This window comes from Urocampus carinirostris, chromosome 19, assembly GCF_059441175.1.
Source record: "Urocampus carinirostris isolate Australia breed hairy pipefish chromosome 19, RoL_Ucar_1.0, whole genome shotgun sequence".
Lineage (NCBI taxonomy): Eukaryota > Metazoa > Chordata > Actinopteri > Syngnathiformes > Syngnathidae > Urocampus > Urocampus carinirostris.
The window spans coordinates 11,642,793-11,657,831 of record NC_142367.1 but is presented as its reverse complement, the minus strand read 5'-3'; the positions used below and the strand labels follow the sequence as shown (position 1 = coordinate 11,657,831).

General features: G+C 40.7%; 1 protein-coding gene across 1 annotated transcript in view; it reads right to left on the bottom strand.

Annotated features, from left to right (window-relative positions):
- tanc2b (tetratricopeptide repeat, ankyrin repeat and coiled-coil containing 2b) overlaps window positions 1-15,039 on the bottom strand; it is a 102,388-nt gene that overhangs the window by 50,560 nt on the left and 36,789 nt on the right. The window contains exon 5 of the mRNA XM_088322938.1: window positions 687-782. Coding sequence (XP_088179064.1) covers window positions 687-782 — 96 coding nt within the window. The remainder of the gene's footprint in view (window positions 1-686; window positions 783-15,039) is intronic.

The following is a 15,039-nucleotide window of genomic DNA, read 5'->3' as shown; positions in this document are numbered from 1 at the left end:
TAAATACTGTAATTATCATTTTTGATTAAGAGAAAAATCACTTTTACTTCAGAAAATAAATTAATTAATATGTAAGTAAGTTTAATGAAGCCAAACCGTGATAACAAGGGGGTGGTTAATCATGAAAATAGAAGAAGAAAAAAATAAACAAAAACAAACAAAAAAAAATACAAAATTACTAGGTTGAATCTGGATCCAAAATGCCTCCTCCTCCTACACTCTACATCGATCAAAAGGCAGCTCCTCCCATCAAAGACACAAAACAATTCAAGCATCTATCACAAACCAAATCACGCCCCTCAAAATAAAGAGGACCTACTTGGGGTGCTCATTGGGCACAGACTCCACAGCAGAGGCTGACAGACCGACAAGTCCACCATTTTATCAGCGAAGACCTGAGAAGACCTGATAGCGTGTATCCAAGCATATCCGCTAGTGACCTGCTTAAAGGCAGGCGGGCGGGACCGAGCCTGGGGGGAAGGGGGTTGGTGTGTGTGTGTGTTTGGGGGGGATGTTTGACAGACTGGACTGTACCGCGGATTATGGACCGACCGCTGACTCCAGGAAATGGTGGATTAAGAAGAGAGTATTTTTCTTTTTTAGCGCGATTAGGCAACACTTTCCCCTTCTCGGAGAAGAAAAGGGGCGGGGCTTTTATATAGGGGCAGGACCGGCCGGAAACTTACCTGGGCACAATCTGGAATTCCCGGCTTGGTCGGGGGAACCGAGCTCCGATTGCGGAACACGGGGACTCTCCACGAACTTTGCTTTCCGGAGGGGGGCTGGGGGCACCCAAACACACAAAAGGGAGACAAACAACACACACACAGACACAAACGTAAAAATTAGGGAGACGGAGGAAAGGGTGAAAGAACATTGACAACAGCAAAATTACAATTGCTTAGATTGACCCCCCAAATACAACCCCTTTTACGAATACATACCCCCGTAATTGTTACAACACATGGACACGCCCACTAATTCATGATCATTGGACATGCTGATCTTTAGTGAATAAGGGGACATGTTAAAATTTGATAGAAACGCCTACTTATTAATAATCCTTGGACACGCCTACTTGTTAACAATACATGGACACGCCCACCTAACAATCCATGCATATGCCTAGTTATTAGCAATCCTTGGACATCCTTAGTTAACAAAAATCCTTGGACACGCCTACTTGTTAACAATCACTGGACACACTTAGTTGATAATAATCCTTGGACACGCCTACTTGTTAACAATCCTTGGACACGCCTACCTATTAAACATCGGACACGCCTACTCATGAACAATCAATGAAAACGTCTACTTATTAACAATCAATGGACATGCCTACTTATTATTAACCCACTTGTAAATAATCTACGTGTGTGCCCAAACTCGAAGAGAACTTGGCGCCTATGGCTGCAGAATGCCAACGGTGCCGTGCCCCTGCTCACAAGAAACTGTTTTGACCTGCGTTGTTATCACATCTATTCCAAGTAGTTTACGACATCTAAATTCAGATCATGTGACCATTCAAAATGGAGACTACCATAGAGTCAAATAGCAATTCAGAGAGGAACACATATTTATTACTGCGCCGGAAGAAAACAGGAATGAGGGCTCCGTCGTAAAATATGATCCCTTTATCTCTAGGTGACAGTGAGAGGGCAACCATACTGTGGGGAGTAGTGCCAGATGGCAACACAGGCGTGATAAGTTGTGTTTTTGTCGTCACTGGTGGTAGCCGTGGTAATGGACCAAATTGCATTCGATTGTCATCATTCCTTGATGATTAAAGGAAACTACAGCTAGCCGGATAATGACTCGGATGATACGGATATAAAACTGTAGCATTTTTAATAAAGCACTCCTATTACTGTTCAATTAGGATGTATAAATTGAGGACTTGATTTTGGGGTGAGAAAGTTGAAATATCGTGACTACTTAGTAAATATTCAATTAAGTATCGTCAAACCTCCTATTTGGCTCCTGTTGTGTATTATATGAATAATGTTGTAGACTAAACTCTCCTCTAGAACTGCGTCACAAATGTTTGCAAACGTCACCGCCGTGTTTTGAATTTAAGGCATTGTGGAAAAGAGCAGCTCACCATTTTACTCTGTGCCCCCACACTTGAGGAAACTGGCAACTTAGCGCCAAAACCTGGCACCATTTACCTCCAAAAGCAAAATTCGATTGGCACCGGGTGAGCTTTAATAGTCTATGGACAAGCCCACTTCATAAAATTTTGAGGACTGGCTTACTTGTTAACGATCCGGAGACACGCCTACTCACCAACAACCCATGCCCACGCCCACTCGTTAACCCCGTGGACACGCCCGTTTGCTAACAATTCGTGGACACGCCCACTTGTTAACAACACATGGACACGCCCACTCATTAACCCAGTGGACACGCCCACTTGCTCACAATTCCTGGACACGCCCACTTGTTAAGGATACACAGACTCACCTAACCTTTAAAAATGCCTTTCAGCACTAAAAAAAAGACGTCCCCAGTTTAGGAAGCAAAGAAGAAGCCAGTTTTCAGCGTAGTAGAAAAAGAAGAGTTAAATCCGCATCTTACTTTTGGGCTAAACTGATAACACTCAATCATCAACGCGGCAGCATCATTGAATCAGCAAAACTAAATTTGTGAGCATGCGTCGAAACGCCGCCACCATCTGCCGGCGAAATGTGTTCACAGGCTTGTTTACTCCAAATGAAGACGAACTTGTGTGTTAACAGACGTGGAACGAGCGCAGCCGGACGGGCTCGTTTATCGTTTGGGATTTGGGTTTTCAAAGACGGGCAGATGCTAGCTAGTGCTTGTGGCTAACTTACAACTTTTTTTCAATAACAAGCTCCTTTATACATATTGTTATTATTGGTTTGGAGTCTATAGCAAACAGGATGGAGTCAATGCGTTAGCTTTGAACTAACGCTAACTTTTCTCTATTGAACTTTTTTTTCTATACCATGTTACCTGACACATATTAATAGTATTTGCTTGGCATTTTTAGCTTAACAATGGCATTAATGCACTAGCTTTATGCTAACGGCAGCTTGTCTTAGCTAGAAAAAAAAATGTTTGCCTGAATTTTTTCTCTTGCTTGTATATAAAATGATTAGATACAGCAATCCCTCGGTTATCGCAGTTAATGGGGACCAAAACCATCCGCGAAAAGTGAAAATCCGCGGAGTAGCGACGCCCCTTCAAAAATGCTTAAAAAAAATATATATATGTTTTTTTTCCATTATTTTATTTTATTATTATTATTTTTTAGACCCGCGAAGCTCTTAACCCGCGAACGTGGAACCGCAAAGTTAGCTCTTCGTAAGCTGGTTACTTTTAGCCACAAAAAAAACATTTGCTTTACTAACAAGCTCTTCCAACAATGACAGTTGAAATAAAATACACCCATTAAATATTTATATCAACTATTAACAATTTAATTATATTTTTTAGATTATTTTAGCACTTCAGTCAAAATTGAGTTTTTGTTGTTCTGTCTTTCATGTTTGGCTTTTAACTTCAAGCGAAATAACAATAACAATGCACAAAATGTAACAAATGGAAATAGATAAATATAAATAGGAATAAATAATAGCTTTTTTTTTTAAATCGGGATTCGTAAAAAAATGACAGAAAATGTAGTTTAATTCTTTTTAGCACTAAAAGAGTTAATTAAAGGTGGCATGCGTTATTTGAGGTGTCCTTTAAAAAGTTGAAAGATACATATTTTCTACATTAGGTATGTGTTAACAATGTCCAACTGAGTTTAAAAAGCCTTCATGCTTTAATTTACACTGCGCCTATCTGCTTTTATCTCACTTTTAGCAGAGCTGTGCAGGGCAGAACCCATTTGGTAGGAGGAATGCTAGAGTGTGACGACATGCAGCGAGTCAATAAGTTCAAAAGTCCGTACAGCTCCACCTATCCATCCATTATCTGCTCCGCTTATCCTCATTAGACCGCGGGGGTGCTGGAGCCCATACCAGCTATCTTTGGGCAGGTGCAGGGGACACCCTGAACTGGTTGCCAGCCAGTCACAGGGCACAGAGAGACAGACAACACACTTGCTCATTCACACCTAAGGACAATTTGGATCGCCCAATTAACCTGACAAGGAAGTTTTTGAAATGTGGAAGGAAACCGGAGTGCCCGTAGGAAACCCACGCAAGCACGGGGAGAACATGTAAACTCCACACTGGAAGGTTCGATCGCAAGACCTCAGAACTGTGCCGCTGACGCGCTAACCACTCATCCTCGGTACAGGTCTTTCAACCATTATTATATATTTTTTAATGAATTTATTTTATTACTTTTTTAGTTTCAGTAATAACCATGTTGATGTTTTCGTGCCCATAATTACGGTGTCGTTATCATAAGCTCATTAGACGAGCGGATTTCCATCGCCGCCATCCATCAACACTGTCAACTTGGCTCACTGCCGCAGCTAACGCCGCAGAGAGGATTTACTCAGCCGCCCTGACGCCTTCGAACCTTTCACACAGGTGAAAATCCGGCAGAGGAACAAACAAAGAAGCTAATCCCCGGTTTACTCCGGGAGCTGATGGCGCGTTTGGTCGATGGCCGCCGGCACTTCGCCGCGCCTGCAAGAAAGAGGCGCTTATCGAGGTAGTGTCCAAATCGAAGTGGATTGAGGCAAAGCTGGTTGGGTTGAGGAGACGGTTGGGATACTCCTAACACAAAGAGTTAGCACAGGAAACTAGCATCTTCACTGAACATTAGCGTTGACTATTTCCACCCCCAAAACTAGCACCGTCATTTACTAAACGGAAAGTAAGTGTCGTCATATTCTACGGCAGGGATGTCAAACATAAAGGACTTGGCCCGTTGAATGATTGGATCCGGTCAAAAAAAGAAGTTAGTCTTTAGGTCATTTATATAGAAAGCTATGATTTGCCAAATAAATGCAAACCAAATGTTCCCTCTGGCCAAAAAGGATATACTCTCAGCTTCAGTAAACCTACCATCGTAGTCTAATCTCATTGCCCATGCACAGGTAAAACTATTATTTCTTTTTTTTATTTTTTTAATTCATTTCAAACCAGCACGACAATTTTTTCAGAGATACCACTTTAGTTTGTGTAGCATAGTGAATTGGTTCAGGTGCAAAACTGCATTCACTCAACTGTTAAAATGAACCGCGTAAGGCATACAATGCTTAACATAAAATCATTTTTCCCATTGTTTGTGAGTAAATGTGTAATGCTTTGAAAAGATCCCTTGCCATCCATGATTATAATATGTAGAGTAGGATATTAAGTAGACTCAATGATAAAATGGAAAAACTACAGTAATCTAAGAATTTAAAGTTTACATTCTTTTACTGATCCAGTCCACCTGGGAAGAGAAAGTCTGGATTAGTGCCAAACCGAGTGTGATATCTCTGTTGTACGGGGAAATGACTAGTCTTCTTAGTCAAAAATATCACTTTCTATAACAAAATATAGCATTTTCTATTATTAAAACTAGATTCTTCTTCAATACAAAGAATTAGCTTCTGGGAAAGCTACTGCTAAAATATTTTACAAGGCAAATTAACATATTTCTTGCCGAAAAAAATACTGTAGTCTTTTTCTGGTCTGAAAATTAGATTTATCCTCTCCTTTTAAACCCAAAACTAGTGTTATCCTTTCATATGCAGAAAGCTTATCATAAATTCTTCTTCCACACTGAAATCTAGGATTGTATTTCTACGCTTCATAATCAGGTCTTATTCTTTGAGGCAAACTAGGTTTTCATAGTCCTTAAACTACTGATTTTAGTACTTTTTGAAGCTTAGAATTAAATACGTCTACACCCAAAACTAGCGGTGTCTTTATACCCTGAAGGCTAATGTTTAATTCTTCTACGAGCAAAACCTGCCATCTTCTTTCCCCCCCAAAATACTTTTTCTTCTTCTCTGGCAAAAACTAGGTACATCCAAACATGGCGTTGTTGTTTTTTTTATACACAGAAAACAAATGCTTAATTCTTCTACAAGACGAACTTCTGTGTTATTTCTTTTTTTTTTTAGAAATCTTCAGTGCCAAAAACTAGCCAAATATAGCATATATTTTAACGCTGGAAATAGCTCATTTTTCTATGTCTAAAACAATGTCTCTCTATGCATAAAACTTCGTCTTCATCTGCGCTGGAAACTAACACCTCCCTTGCCGTAATCTTCTATTGTCAGCATCTAGGCCAAAAACTAGCTTCTATGCTGAAATCATTGTGATCTTTGTCTATAAACTAGCTGCTTCTACGCCTGAGACTAGCAAAAACACAGAAAAGTCTCTCTTTTTATTTTTAATTTCCTTTACCTTTACTTTAACTGTTACAACTGGAGGAGATACTGCTTTATGTTTGAAATTACAATACCTGCTGTTTAGAATTACATTGATCGGATTCAAGGCTAGCTAATTCCAGATTCGATGAGCTCGTAATGAAGTCGTTAGCCTAGCGCAACGATTTTCATTTTTTGAAATGAACACTAAAATGTAAAGTGGATATCAATGTTTCTACTGCACGGAATTATTTATACGCTAGCGCTCGGATGTCAAACCAGAGAAACGCCGAGCAGATGTTAGCGTAGCGACTGAAATTTCATTAGCCCGACTGTCTCCTCCGATTTTGATGGTAGGGCACGTGTGCGCGCCGTGTGCGCATCAGTCTCTGCCGTCTCGGGAGGATTATACGAGCAAGGTGAAGCTCGGGAGGAATTTTGAGAAGGCGGAGAGGAGGCGCATATTTGCTAAGAAGGCTCATTATCCGAAAGACGGCGTTATTATGAGGTCGGTGCAGCGTTTAATGATATTGGCGCCCCCGTCGTCGTTTCCGAAGCAATTCTCACAAAAACATGGCAGAGGTTTTCGTCGGACGATGTGACATTCAAGGAGTAGGGTTTGTTTTTGTAAAATACAGGCAGCGGTGATGGAACTTTGATTCTCCCGAGGGTCCGGTATCTCATGACTCAGCAACTTTAATTCTAGAAAGTGAGTGAAGTAGAACCTAAAAACAGGACTAGAGCAGGGGTCTTCAACATGGTGCCCTCTAAGCTCAGTTGAGGGGCCCACAGACCTGTTCTGAAAATAGCTCATCAGAGCTTGGTCATTGTAATTTTCTAGTAATGATTTTTTTCTTGATTGACTGAGTCTATTTACCTTATTTTTAATAATTAACCTGGTAATAACATGATATATTGTTTTATTAGATATTCAACTGATTGAGAAAAAAATCTATTCGAGTATTGATAATTATTCCTAGACACTTAAGAAAATAGAATATGAATCTATTCATTTATTAAACACATGTATTTTTTCATCTTTTTATTGATTTGTTTTACAGGAAATACAACAAACTTCATTCCAATTTATGGGTTTTATAAAGCGAATGAGCAAAAATTGTGACATTTTGAAGCTAGCTCTCTGGCTACCTTAGCTTTGTAGCAATCTTCCTACATGTTTAGCTATTTAGAAAGCCATCTAGCTACCTTTCATATATTAGCATGCTATCTAGCTAACATTTTATGTTTTTGCAAGTTATCAAGCTACATTTTTGCCTACTTTCCAGCTAACTATCTAGCTTGTTTTAAGCTTTCCATTTGGCTATATAGTTGGCTCCCTTTCAGTTTTTTACCTGTGTACTTTTCAAACTAACTATGAAGCTACGTCTAAGCTGTTTAGCGAGCCATCTGGCTAGGTTGCTGTTTTAGAAATGTATATGAAACTGGGTGCCCTTTGCGCTAATTAGTAACAAAAGCTAGCTCGACGCTTGAAAAAGGTTGGAGAACCCCGAACTAAAGTCTGGGATGAATCAGCAGGATTTGCCATGGACAAATAGGTTCCTTATGTAGGTCTTCTAAGTAATAGCAATTTTTTTTACATTATGTTCCATCAAAATTTTTAACTCATGATCTTTTTATTTACAGGGAACCATTTTTAACGGTGTCAATACATTACTGATCGGCGTTGTGCATTAAAATCAATTTAATCCTTCCTAACTGGGATCCATCCAATAACTGCACTGGACCAGCTGTGGTAAATGTAATTTTTCTGTTAGATATAAAATGGCTCTCAAACCGAGGGGGGCATTTGCAGTCCCCAGGCTGATAGTTTGAGGCCACTGCCTTAATATAAAAGTTAAAAGGACAGTGTTTATTATTTTCCCACTATATGTCGCTGTATTCTGTCGTTCCTCTGAAAACAAGTGCTAAAAGTACAACGGTAGAAGACAAAATTTGGAGACAAAAAGTGACCCAAACACACTTTATCAAGAAGGAAAAAATAAATGAAAAGAGGAAAAAAAGAAAAATAAGGACCAAAATAAGAACACAAACGAAAAATGAAAAGATCAGAATTAAAAAAAGTATAACTCAAAAAAAGGAAAAGGTAAAAAATGAAAAGAAAAAAAGACAGAAATGTTGATTTTTGTTTTTGTTCTTTTTCTCTTTAATTGCTTTCATTTCTTTCTTTCCTTTTGTCTTTATTTTTCTCCATTTCCCATTTGTTTGCTTTCTATTCCCCTACTTTTTTACATTACTGTTGTCTTCCCCCCTCTTTTTACCTTCCTTTTGTCCTTCTTTGAGAAAGGCTAAGAAAAAATCAGAAGAAAAATGTGGCTTTTTGCTCACTTTCAGTCTCTGTAATTTGTAGTCTTCATTGGACTAAATTTTGGTTTCACTACACATTACAGCAACATCTACTGGACATATATAAAACACTGTCCCTTTAAGAACAGCGGTATGGTTTTATTAGCGCTGTTTTTGTGGAAAACCCCATATGGCCCCATGTCACGATCCTAGCTTCAGCGGCCCCAGACTCAATTGAGTTGGAGACCCCTGATTTATAACGTTATTTAATCATAGTCTAAGGCCAGGAAGTAGGTTGTTTATCAGTCTTTCCTAAAGGATTCCCTTAAGGTCTAAGCTTTTGTGACTAGGCACTATTGAATCAAGTTGTGTTAAGATTTTCTTAACCTCGACTAAATCAAAATGGAGCCTCTCGTATTGACTTTGAACTACTGTACAGGCTTACTAAAAATGTAGAGGATTTAACAACGGTCGGACTCCTAGGGGTATCTGGTGACTCAGCGCCATTAGCGCCGCGTCTGTTGCGATAACTTTCCTTTGTCATCTCTCGAAGTGTTAGCGACAATTCCACCGAGGACTTTACGGAAAAATAAAGGAAAGGGCTTTTGCTGGCGTTTATTTTTTGAGAACTGTTAGGACCACTCCCTTTTTTGTGGCTGGGAACCATCTCCAGAAGACAGGAGAGAGGAGGCAGAACATATTAGCGAGTTAGCGCAGCGACGAGGACCAGACGGACGTGGCGACTGAAACGACAGCAGGCGTAGCCGCGCTGCATGCTAATGGTGGCACTGGTGGCGTGGCGCAGGTCTGAAAGCCGCTCGGACGAGTGGGTGTGCTTGTAAGCCACTCTGTTTTGTAAGCAAACCTCTCTCAGGGTTATTAATAGCACACTGCAGGGGCCGCTAAATGCCGAGGTAACGGCTAGTAACGTCATTTGGATAGCGGGGGTGTTCAAAGTCACACTGGTACAACAGATTTTGTAGCTAGAGTCACAACGTAGAACGTAGTGCTCAATATGACGATATTAGACTGTGAACGTCTTTAAGATCGTAGTCTCAAAAAATTGCTTGTTGGATCAGCTCTTCTGTTCTCTGACTCGCTGTTGGAGACTTTTCATTAAAGATTGCTCGTACTTTGCCTCATTCCGAACTACTGACGGCTAAAGACGTACCTGGGGTGGGCCCTATGATAATATTACATGGTGAAGGACACCCGAACTTTGGATTAGAAATCGGTATAAAATTTTTGGATGCAATGGGAATCGGACCTGGATCACAACCATGAGAGCACCTTATATAATTAATAATAATAATTTCCTTTGTATTGTCATTCTTTGTAACAATGTACACAGAACGAAATGTCGATACACCTGACCCGTTGTAGCGAGTCGATGCAGCCGCAGCCAACAGAGGGCGCCGCCATTATACCAATTAGGTATGTCTCGGCCGAGGCGCGAACCAGCGACCTCCCAGTCTCAAAGCGGGCACACTACCATCTAGGCTACTGAGCTGGTACTCTGACCACTCTACAACCAGTGGTGTAGGTCACATACGAAATTTTAGAAAATGCAGAATTTCAGATCGGCTATGTTCTGGCCTTATCGCTAGCTTAAATTCCCTAACGCAGCAGCTAGCAAAATTCTGCCTGTTTAGAGAAATAGATCAACTTTTTGGGGATGGGTTGATTTATATTTTACATTCAAAAATTGGACGATTCAACATTAAAATGAGCCGCTATCAACAACTATGCTAACATTTGTAGTTTACGTTTGTGACACCAGCATTAGTTGCTCAATATTGCTGATGAGATGCTACCAGCTAAAGCGAAGCTGGCCACCAAAAAGATCCTATTTGATAATGCTGCTAGCAGCTGCGTTAGCGATAATGTGAGGTAAATCCAGGTTAGGGACTGAAATTTCTAGAGATTGTTAATTCTCTTCCAGTATTCACTTGTCTGGATTTGGCTCAGATTATTGCACTAACGCAGCCTCTAGCTAGTTTCTGACTCATTTAATTAAAGCGACAATATTAACTATCTAGACAGGGTTTAATTTAAATTATAAAATTTTGTCTGCAATACTGTTAGCATCAGAAGCTACCAACCATGTTCACAATGCTAGCATTTACAGTTTGTATTTGTGACGCTAGCATTACCTGCAAAATTATTTGGCAATACTACTAATGTTATGCTAGCTGCAAAAGCGAAGCTAGCAAAGGAAGCAATGCTATACACGTATGCAACTAGCAGCTGCATCATCAATAACATAAGCTATATCTGGGCCTGCCAGAACATAGGTGATCTAACAATCTTTATATATTATATTTTGAGATCAAGATCCTGTTTACCGTACCTATTCGTGTATAACGCTCACTCCTGTGTAACATACACCCCTAATTCTTTAATAAAATCGATATCTATATCAGTAAAATCTTGTTTCACTCTTTGTCAGCTCATACTAAGCAGTGTGACAAACGATGTTAAATATGTTGCAGCCATGATTAAAATCATTTAGTGATAACGCAAAATGTACACAGTATCAACATAGAATTTACAATGTATTTACTTAATGTTTAATGTCAAAGTCCGATTTAATATAGGATATACCAAAGAGATGTTTCCCACGGAGTGCTTTTGCGTTCATTTTTATCTTTCAGGACAACTTTCTGTTTTTGAATGTCATATATTACTAGTGCTCTAGTGGTTGCGATTCAGCGCTCTCACCGCCGCAACCCAGGCTCGGTTCCTGTTGCATGCCATCTTTTGTGATTCAGTAGTATCAGTAGTATACTACTGTAAAACCTTGTGTATAACACACGCTTTATGTTCCATTTTTAGGTAAGAAAGAAAAAGTGCGTTATGCACGAATATATATGTCCTTATAAGTGCTTCACCATCTAGTATCGTCACTTGGTCCACCCGAGGGATATCAATAACAGTCAATAGCACCGGACGAGGGATAGTACTAGCAACTTTTCTTGAAAAGTCGTCATAGGCGAGTCACTGCCAACCGGCGGAGGCAGGGGATGACTATAGGCTGCTGTAATCGAAACATTTTGTTCCGATCTCTAGACAGCAGGTCCCCAAGGGGGGCTATCAGCTCCCAGCAAGTCAGAGGAAGTGACCCTCCCCATAAAAAAACCTCAGATCCCCACCTGACAACTTTAATCTATTTATGCAAGCGTATGGTACTTGTACAGTCTGATGCTATGCTCGGAAAGTGCATGATTAGCCGCCCACAGCTTGTACTTAGATACACACACACACATGCATGACAATCGAATGCTCACCCACGCCATTTAAGAAAAAAACACTCAAACACAACGCTTGATTCACGTCTCCTCCACGGCCTACGCTAGCGTCTTTAGCGACAAGTGCGTTAAATCACTTCCCGGAGTCACGTAACCCCCTTGCGACCCCCGAGGGCGGTACTCGGTTGCTCACCATACTCAAAAGGAGCCGTCCCGCATCACCCGGGCGAGATGGAGGTCCTAGGAAGTCAAACGAGGATGGGTGGGGGTTTGCTATCGGGGCGGGGGTCGGCTGGTCTCAGAAAAGGGTGGGGCGGGAGCGAGATCTCCTCAGGTTTTGGCCGCCGACGCCGCGCTCGAGTAAGCGATACGGCGGCGATGGGAGGAGTGAGCGGAAGAGAGAGGAGGCGGTTGTCGTCTCGTAAGGAAGGAGGGTTTAGGGGGAGCGAACAGCAAGGTTGACACCCCGGGTACAAGTAAGCGACGCACTAAAATGGACCAGGTCTCAATATCCACAGGAATAAAAATAAAATGTGAGCCCGAGGTCCTTCCGATGGATGAATGGCGCAGTGCTGCTGTTGTCATGGCAACCGGCAAGCAGGAAAGGAGGGGTAGGGAAAAAGGGTGGGAATGGAGAACGGGAAGAAAACGGCATAATCCCCCCCCAAAAAAGACGAGGGCGGGGGGTATTAAGAGGCGCAAGATTTTGCGGCTACTGGACAAACAGGATCATCGTTTATAAACTGATTTGCTCGGGAAAAAAACAAAAAGCGTGACATTGTTTTACCCTTGGAAGGGCGACCATCTTTGACAGTTATTTCGCGCCTCCAAAAAAAATATCATTTTTTTCTTTCTATTTTAATTATTGCGCTTATTTCCCCATAGTGTTGTGGCACCGTACCACCGAGCTGGTGAAGGTTACACAAGTTTTACGGTCGGTATCGTAAACACACGTATCGCGATACACACGTCAGCGATGACCTTAGTGTAACCTTGTGGTATTTTGACAACTTTTGGACTGCTTTTCAACAAATGTTAGCTAAATTGTGGCATGACAAAAATGAAACGAGTACCTGGAACTTTTTAACTTTTCTTTTTTCTTCAAAGTAAACTATGGAGTCTTTAAAGTAATTTCAAGGTCTTTTTAACATGCTTTCCATGCATTTTCACTTACTAGGTTGGTATGCTTAAAATTTTCAGTTACACGTTTATTTGTTTAGTTCTTATTTTCTTCAAAATATCCATCTAGCATTTCAAATTCTGTTCGACGTCTTTGCAATAGTATTTTGCAGAAAACTCCAGTTGATCTTTAATATTTAATCTTTTTTTTCTAATCCCAAATATCCTATTTCATGATATCTATTGATTTTTGTCTTTTCAAAGTCTTTTGGACGGCTTTTCAACCAGTATTCGCAGGGTTGGCAGGCCCTAAACAATTCCCTTTGATGGTTTCATTAAGCATCTTTTTCTCTCATTCCAAAAGTCCGTGTCCGAATTTTGAAGTTAACGTGAGCCCCAGTTGTTGGTATAGGTATGCATTGGTGATATCAGTGCCTGGTATCAGTTTTGGTGACCAATGGTATCAGAACCTCCCTATTTTACAGACTTATTTGAAGAACATCTCAACCTAAAAACCTCAAATCTTTGTTTCTGTGGTCAAGCTTTACATAAAGTTTGTACGTCACTATGCTAAACCAACAAGACATCAACGATTACAGCCCCACTCTCATAATGAGCCATTGTTGCTGACTAAATATAGCCAAGGTGGGAGATCTGTGCAAAGCTGGCGAGAACATTTGATGTCACAAAGGGGGCGAAAAAAAAGAAGCAGTTAGAGTGTGTAATAAGTCACCACTAGCGCTCCTTGTAGCTTAGAATAGAGCTGAAGCATTAGAAAATGACACACTACCGAAGCCCCAAGGAAACCGCTTGGAAAGATTTGGAAGCCCACTTCCATATTATCTCGGGATGAATTTCAACGTGTGACAGAACATGAAAGATGCTGTCAATCCGCATGAGCGAAAATACAAAAACAAGCAAGCTGGATACACATGGAGCGGCTGAAAAGAGCCAATAGCTGGAGTGAGCCACGGCCTGTAGCCTAGTGGCTAGAAAAGGAAACTTTGGAGAAAAGCACCAGATGCTTTGATCACAGAACTCAGTTGAGTTTGAAACTGAAGGATTAAACATGATCAGCTAACAAAAAATATAGCAGCTAGCAGCGAGCCATAACCTGCAGCCAAGTGGCTAACATAAGTGACTAGAGAAGGAAACAATGAGGGGAAAAAGCCAGATCACTGAATCACTGGACTTGGAGATCAGTACACTTGGAACATCTGATAATAGCTGGAGTTGGCGTGAGTGGCTAACTTTAGCGACTAGCAGGAGAAGCTACTCAAAAATACCAGTAAAGGATTACAAAACCTAGCTACATGGAACATCTGATAAAAACAATAGTAGCTGTGGTGAGAAAAGCATGCAGCCATTTGGCTAACATGAGAAGGAAACAGTGAAAAAAAAGGTGGAACATCTTTAGAGAGTAAGAAAGTGTTTACAAGGGAGCGATCGGTGCCTTTGACGTCAGAGGCGACGCACGCGCGAGCGCATTTAGCGCCATCATGCTGAGCGGGACGCGGCGCTGGCTCGGATTAATTAAAGGGTGACAAAAAAGTCCGCGCTGACGGAATGAAACATTGGCAGGCTTGAGCAACGGAGGACACGTGTAAAAACAAAAGAAGAGAAAAAAGGGAATAAAGCAACGTGAAATGTTAGCCTCATTGGAATATATGCAAACAGTTTTGACGACAGATCAAAGGTGCAAAAGCTAAAAATACAGAGTTGAAACTCCGGCTTTATCCAGGAGAGGTGACAGCGCACCTTTGAATAAAAACAACATGAGCTCCAATCGGTCTGATCCAAAAAGGAACTTAATTAAGATTCATCGACTTTTTCTGAAAAATAATTAAAAAAAACAAATAGAAAATGTCAAATAAATAAATAAAAAATACAAAATATACACGTGTGTGTGTGTATATATATATATATATATATATATATATATATATATATATATATATATTATATATCTCTCATTGGCTGCACCGCTTATCCTCAATAGGTTTGCGGGGGTGCTGGAGCCCATCCCAGCAATCATTGGGCAGTGGGCAGGGGACACCCTGAACTGGTTACCAGCCAATCGCA